Below are 6,558 nucleotides of genomic sequence, written 5' to 3'. Positions count from 1 at the left end.
AATTGATTAAAAATACAATCAAGCGTGATTAAATAATCGGATGTTAACTTTACTATTCTAACCTTATAAATGCGATAAAAAGATTTATATAAATAAAAAAATTCATTTCATTTTTTTCAACAATAAATTCAGCGTTTAGAATTTGGCGATAGTTAATCTTAAATTTCAAATTTAATATTTATAAATCATATTTCTTCCATGATAAAAGACTTATGGCATTATAATCAAGATTTTTATTTATATTATTTTTTGTAATCTGATTCTTTTCTAATCAAAATTTACCTGTAAAACGATGTAAGCTATTTTTTTAAAGTAAATTCAATTTTGTAATTGGTTTAATAGAAATTAAGATTTATCTTTACACATTAATTAAGAAATCTTTAAATCTAAAGAGAAGCAAAAACTAAAACAATTAAGAAAATAATTTCTTTAAAAATATAGAATAAATTTTTAATTTTGATTAAATTAGTTAAACACTAAACTTATTTCAAATATTTTAAGAATGAGTAAGTAAATAAATTAATTATTAATTATTTGTATTCCATTTTTATATTAAGCAATTTTTAATACTGTAAATAAATTTATACCCCTATTTAATTAATTAATTAAATTGTAAGTTAAAAACCCAAATTAACTAATATTAGCCTATTTATTCCCTTAGATAATTTCTAAAAATACAAAGAGAAATTATGAATAAATAGACTTGATGAGATTATATAGAAATATAAATGAAATTCATAGAAAAATTTGATTTTTTGATAATTTAAAATCTAAAATATAATTTTAATTTAAAAATATTAATATTAAATTTAATAATAAAAGAAAATCAAATAACTTATTTTTTGTAAATATTTACTAATATAAATTTATCTTTTTTTATTTTATTAATAATAAAAAATTTATATTTCAATTTAAATTATATTTTTTATCAAAAAAAATATGTTTAACCAAAATTTATCTGATTTTGTTTTAGTATTTATTGTAAAAATTTATATTTTACTGAATAATTTGAAAAAAATAAAAATAGATTTAGAAAATATTCATATAATAAAACTATTAATCAAAATACAAGAATTACTTGGGAAAAAATATCTGTATTATCTTATTATTAATTAAATTTACATAAATAACTATTCAATATTTTTGTAAAAAAATTAAATGATATAATAAATATAATATTTTAAAAATCTAGAAGAAGTAATTATTTATTTATTTATTAATATTATTTAAATTTAATTTTTTTAATAAAATAAGTTTTTAAGCTCTTCGCATTAATCGTTTTAGGTTCTTGATATTGATCTACAAAACAAGTAAATTTGATTTATTAATAATATTATTAAAATTTGTGTTTTTTATAATTTTCATCTTATTTACAATATTATTTTTCTAATTAAAATATTATCAACATCCATTCAATTTTATTTGTAAAAATATTTTTGAATTATTTTAACTTAATTTTAATTCAATTTTTATTTTGATTAATATTTATTTATTTATTTTTGATATTTTATTCTAACTAACTTATTAAATATATATTATATCTTCATATTAAAAAGTAACAAATAAATTGGTAATGAAGATGTATTAAGCTTAGGTGCAGGTTTAGTAAAGTGCACTAATCTCTCAAATTTGACACTTAATCTTTAGTAAAAACATTTTATTTGATTTAGATTATGATATTTTTGAATATAAAAATGAATTTAAAACAATATAATTAAATAACTCTTTAACTTATTTATTACTTTATTATTTGGTTTATTTTTCTTTTTTTATTCTGTGTGTGTATTTTTTTATTATTTTATGTCTTTGCTTGTTTATTTGTTAATTGAGCTCATTTTTCATTTTCATCTTTTACTTTTATTATTAATTTCTCATTATTTCATATGTTTTTGGGGGAGGGGGAAGGGGGGATAGCTAAGTAATTTTCAGACTCACTACTCATTAGTTTTTAAATTAATGTAGCAGCTCCCCCATATCTAGAGTACCACTTAGTCACCTACCCCCCCCCCCCCCACCCTATTTTTCCTTGTAACTAACTAACTAACTAACTAACTAACTAACTAACTAACTAACTAACTAACTAACTAACTAACTAACTAACTAACTAACTAACTAACTAACTAACTAACTAACTAACTAACTAACTAACTAACTAACTAACTAACTAACTAACTAACTAACTAACTAACTAACTAACTAATTAACTATATATTTTTTCTTTCATATTTAAAAAGGAATAACTAAATTGACGATAGAATAGAATAGAAATACTCGCACATATAAATGCACTCAGAATACATCTTAAAATTAATTATATTTTATTTTATTTTATTTTATTTTATTTTTTTTTTTCATTATAATTTTTTATATATTTTTCTTTATATTATTATGTATTTATTAAGTGTTTTTATTTTTTCTTTTTCTTTTTATATGCTTTACATATAAATTGACGATAAAGGTGCATCGTGTTTAGGTTATTACTTAGGATTATGCACTAATCTCTCAAATTTCACACTTTATCTAAAGTAAAAACAATTATTTGTTTTGGGTGGTGATATTTTTAATATAAAAATAAATTTAAAACAATATATAACTCTTTTAGTTTATTTGATAGCTTTTTATTTGATTTATTTTTTTTGTACTATTGATCTGTTTTTATTTATTTATTTCTTTGTTTTTATTTGCTAGTTTGACTAATTTTTACATTTTCAACTGTACTTTTATTATTATTTCATAATTATTCTTCATTTTTTTTATTCTAATTAACTAATCAACTTTATATATTTTCTTCAATATTTAAAAAGATCGAGTAAAATTGGCGTAATTGGTGCATCAGGCTTAGGCCATGGTTTAGGAAAGAGCACTAGTCTCTCAAATTTGACACTTGATCTTTGGTAAAAGCAGTTTATTTTTTTTGGATTGTGATAAAATGAATTGAAAATAATATAACTTTTTATTTGATATATTTTTCTTTTTTTATTCTGCTTATGTTTTTTATATTTATTTATTTATTTATTTATTAATTTAACTTATTTTTTCATTTTCAACTTTTGTTTTTTTATTAATTAATTTTTTATTATTTCGTAATTTTTCTTTATTATTTCCCTCAAATAAAAAAATTTGCTAATTTGCTATATTTTTTTTCTTCAATATATAAAAAGTGGAAATAAAATTGGTAATTTAGCTGTATCAAACTTAGTTTCTGGTTTAGGAAAGTGCTCTAATCTCTCAAATTTGACACTTTATCTTTAGTAAAAACAGTTTATTTGTTTTGGATTGTGATATTTTTTAATATAAAAAAATTTTAAAACTATTAATTAACTCTTTTAATTTCTTATTTGTTTTTTTATTTGATTTATTTTTCTTTTTTTTTAATATTCATTTCTTATTTTTTCATAATTTTTCTTTATTTTTTCCTTCTAAATAACAAAAAAATTTACTCTATTTATTTTCTTTAATAAAAAAAGTGGAAATTAAATTGGTGATGAAGATATATCAGGTTTAGGTTTTGGTTTAGGAAATTACACTAATCTATCAAATTTGACACTCGGTCTAAGGTAAAAACTTTTTATTTGTTTTGGATTTTGATATTTTTGAATATAAAAATATATTAAAAAAAACAATATACCTAATTTTTTTAATTTATTAATTAGTTTTTTATTTGATTTATTTTTTTTTTATTACTCTATTTGTATTATTAATTTATTTGCTTTTTTGTTAACTTAGCTCGCTTTTTCATTTTCAATATTTGATTTAATTATTAATTAATTGATTTCTTATTATTTCATAATTTTTCTATATTTTTTCCCTCAAATAAACAAATTTATTATATTTTTTTTCGATATATAAAAAGTGGAAATTAAATTGGTGATGTAAGTGTATCAGGCTTAGTTTCTGGCTTAGGAAAGTGCACTAATCTCTCAAATTTGACACTTGATCTAAGGTAAAAACAGCTTATTTATTTTGATTGTGATATTTTTGAATATAAAATTAAATTGAAAATAATTTATTTTACTATCTTTTTTTATTTAAAATTTTATCATTTTATTCATTTTTTTATATTTATTTATTTGTTTGTTTGTTAATTTAACTCATTTTTTAATTTTCAACTTTTAATTTTATTATTAATTAGCTAATTGATTTCTTATTATTTCATGAGTTTTCTTAACTTTTTCCTTTTAACTAACTAATTAACCATATTTTTTTCTTCAATATGTAAAAAGTGCAAATTAAATTTATAGAGAAGGTCTATCATACTTAGGTTCTGGATTAGGAAATTGTAATAATCTCTCAAATTTGACACTTGATCTATGGTAAAAACAGCTTATTTATTTTGATTATGATATTTTTGAATATAAAAATAAATTGAAAATAATTTATTTTACTATCTCTTTTTATTTAAATTTTATCATTTTATTTTTCTTCATTTCTTCATTTTTTTATATTTATTTATTTGTTTGTTTGTTAATTTAATTCATTTTTTAATTTACAACTTTTAATTTTATTATTAATTAGCTAATTGATTTCTTATTATTTCATGAGCTTTCTTAACTTTTTCCTTTTAACTAACTAATTAACCATATATTTTTCTTCAATCTATAAAAAGTGGAAATTAAATTTAAACAGAAGGTCTATCATACTTAGGTTCTGGATTAGGAAATTGTAATAATCTCTCAAATTTGACATTGAATCTTTAGTAAAAGCAGTTTATTTGTTCTTGATTGTGATATCTTTAAATATTAAAATCAATTTCAAAAAATTTTTAAAAATTCTTTTAATTTATCAGTATTTTTTTTAATTTATTTTTTTTATTCTGCTTGTGTTTTTTATTTATTTATTTATTTCTTTTTCTGTTCATTAATTTAATTGATTTTTTCGCTTTCAATTTATTATTCTTCAATATTTAAAAAGGATGAATAAAATAGGAGCAAAAGGCGTATCATTTTTATGTTCTGGTTTAGAAAAGTGCGCCAATCTCTAAAATTTGACACTTTATCTAAGGTAAACAGTTTATTTGTTTAGAATTGGGGTATTTTCGAATATAAAAACGTATTAAATAAAAAGAATTCAACCAATATTTCATATTTTTTCTTTATTATCTCCTTCTAGCTAATTAATTAAATATTATTTCTACAATATTTAAAAGTTACAATTAAATTTACGAAAAAGGTGCATCAGACTTAGGATCTGGTTTAAGAAAATGCACTAAAATCTTAAATTTAACACTATATCTTGAGTAAAAAAAGTTTATTTGTTTTGGAAATTTAAAAATCAATTTAACTATTTTAATATATCAGCTTTTTATTTGATTTAATTTTCTTTTCATTATTTTTTCTTCTAACTTTTTTTTTTTTATTTATTGGTTAAAATATAGTATTTTATTTAAAAATTTTATTCTGTCAATTTTTATTAGTAATTTAAACTAATTTATATTAAAAAAAGTAGACATCTCTAAAGTTCATAACTATTGAAAGTAAAGTGCCTTAAATCAAAAAGATTAGTTGCCTTAAAAATAAATTATTGATAATATAAAAATGGTGAAATAGCAAGAATAAATATAAATATATTTGAGTATTTTAATATAATATTCTTTATTTTATAAAATTAAACTAAAACATTGATAGATTTACTATTATTTTTATATTGATAATCCTAATATTGAAATTCTTCTGACTGAGGACATAAATAATGTCAACTGAATTTCGATAAATTTTTATTTAAATTGAATGCTAAGTAGTTAGACTTTTTGCTTTTTTATTTTGTTTATCAGAATTTATCTGAGAGATCTACCTGTGATTGTATTAAAAAAAAGACTATTCATATTTTATGCAAAACAAATTTTTTGCTTTAAATTAGCGCTAATTTATTTACATAAAAATAAATTAAAAGCCGCAAATTAATTGGTGATTAGGGTATATCACAGTTATCTTCTGCTTTAGCTAAATAAACTCATTTATTATCTTTGACACTCTTACTTAAGTAAATATTTTATTTAGTATTTTATTAATTTTTTTTTTTCTTTATTTTTAAGAAAATATATTTAAAAATAAAATTAAAAAGCAAATAATATTTTATTTATGAATTTATAATTATCACTCACTCATTTATTCATTTATTTAATAGCTTTTTATTTATTTATTCTTGTCTTTTTTTTATGGGTTAATATTCTGATACTACTTTTTCAATTTATCAAATATTTTTTCTTATTAAACATCAAATTTATCTGAACTTAAAAGGGAGAATAAAATGAGTGAAAAAGGTGTTGAAGACTTAAGTTAAGCTTTAACTAAGTGTGTTAATCTCTCAAATTTGACACTAGACCTAAGGTAGAAATATTTTTTTTAAGATTTATTTTATTATTTATTTGTTGTATTATGTTTGAAAGAAAAGTAATTAGTTTGTAATATAATTTACAATATATTTAATTAGTTTCAATTTATCTTTTCCCAACTCAAAAATTTGTTTTATATTAATTTTATTCTTAAAATCATTTTTAAATATTTGTTAAAATTTACTGATATTTATATAAATTTTTTAATCAATACAAATAAATATATT

General features: G+C 18.2%; 2 protein-coding genes across 2 annotated transcripts in view; both read left to right on the top strand. All coding sequences in view use genetic code 6, as the record gives it.

Moving 5' to 3' along the window:
- TTHERM_01441800 (hypothetical protein) overlaps nt 1-260 on the top strand; it is a gene marked incomplete at both ends in the record, with an annotated part of 745 nt that extends 485 nt beyond the window's left edge. Inside the window, 2 exons of the mRNA XM_001013427.3 lie at nt 1-42; nt 133-260. The exon at nt 1-42 is cut by the window's left edge and continues 158 nt beyond it. Of these exons, the coding sequence (XP_001013427.3) occupies nt 1-42; nt 133-260 (170 nt within the window). The remainder of the gene's footprint in view (nt 43-132) is intronic.
- Nucleotides 261-1,111: 851 nt separating this feature from the next.
- Nucleotides 1,112-5,749, top strand: TTHERM_001441799 (transmembrane protein, putative). The gene is made up of 13 exons (XM_012796970.1): nt 1,112-1,197; nt 1,255-1,310; nt 1,557-1,646; nt 2,235-2,525; nt 2,805-2,894; nt 3,162-3,251; nt 3,468-3,557; nt 3,854-3,943; nt 4,224-4,313; nt 4,607-4,696; nt 4,912-5,001; nt 5,147-5,236; nt 5,443-5,749. The coding sequence occupies exons 1-13, from the start codon at nt 1,159-1,161 to the stop codon at nt 5,522-5,524; spliced, it is 1,278 nt and encodes a 425-aa protein (XP_012652424.1). The 5' UTR covers nt 1,112-1,158; the 3' UTR covers nt 5,525-5,749.
- The last annotated feature ends 809 nt before the right edge of the window (nt 5,750-6,558 follow it).

This window comes from Tetrahymena thermophila (genome assembly GCF_000189635.1).
Source record: "Tetrahymena thermophila SB210 genomic scaffold scf_8254681, whole genome shotgun sequence".
NCBI lineage: Eukaryota > Ciliophora > Oligohymenophorea > Hymenostomatida > Tetrahymenidae > Tetrahymena > Tetrahymena thermophila.
This window is presented reverse-complemented; position numbering and strand designations above follow the sequence as displayed.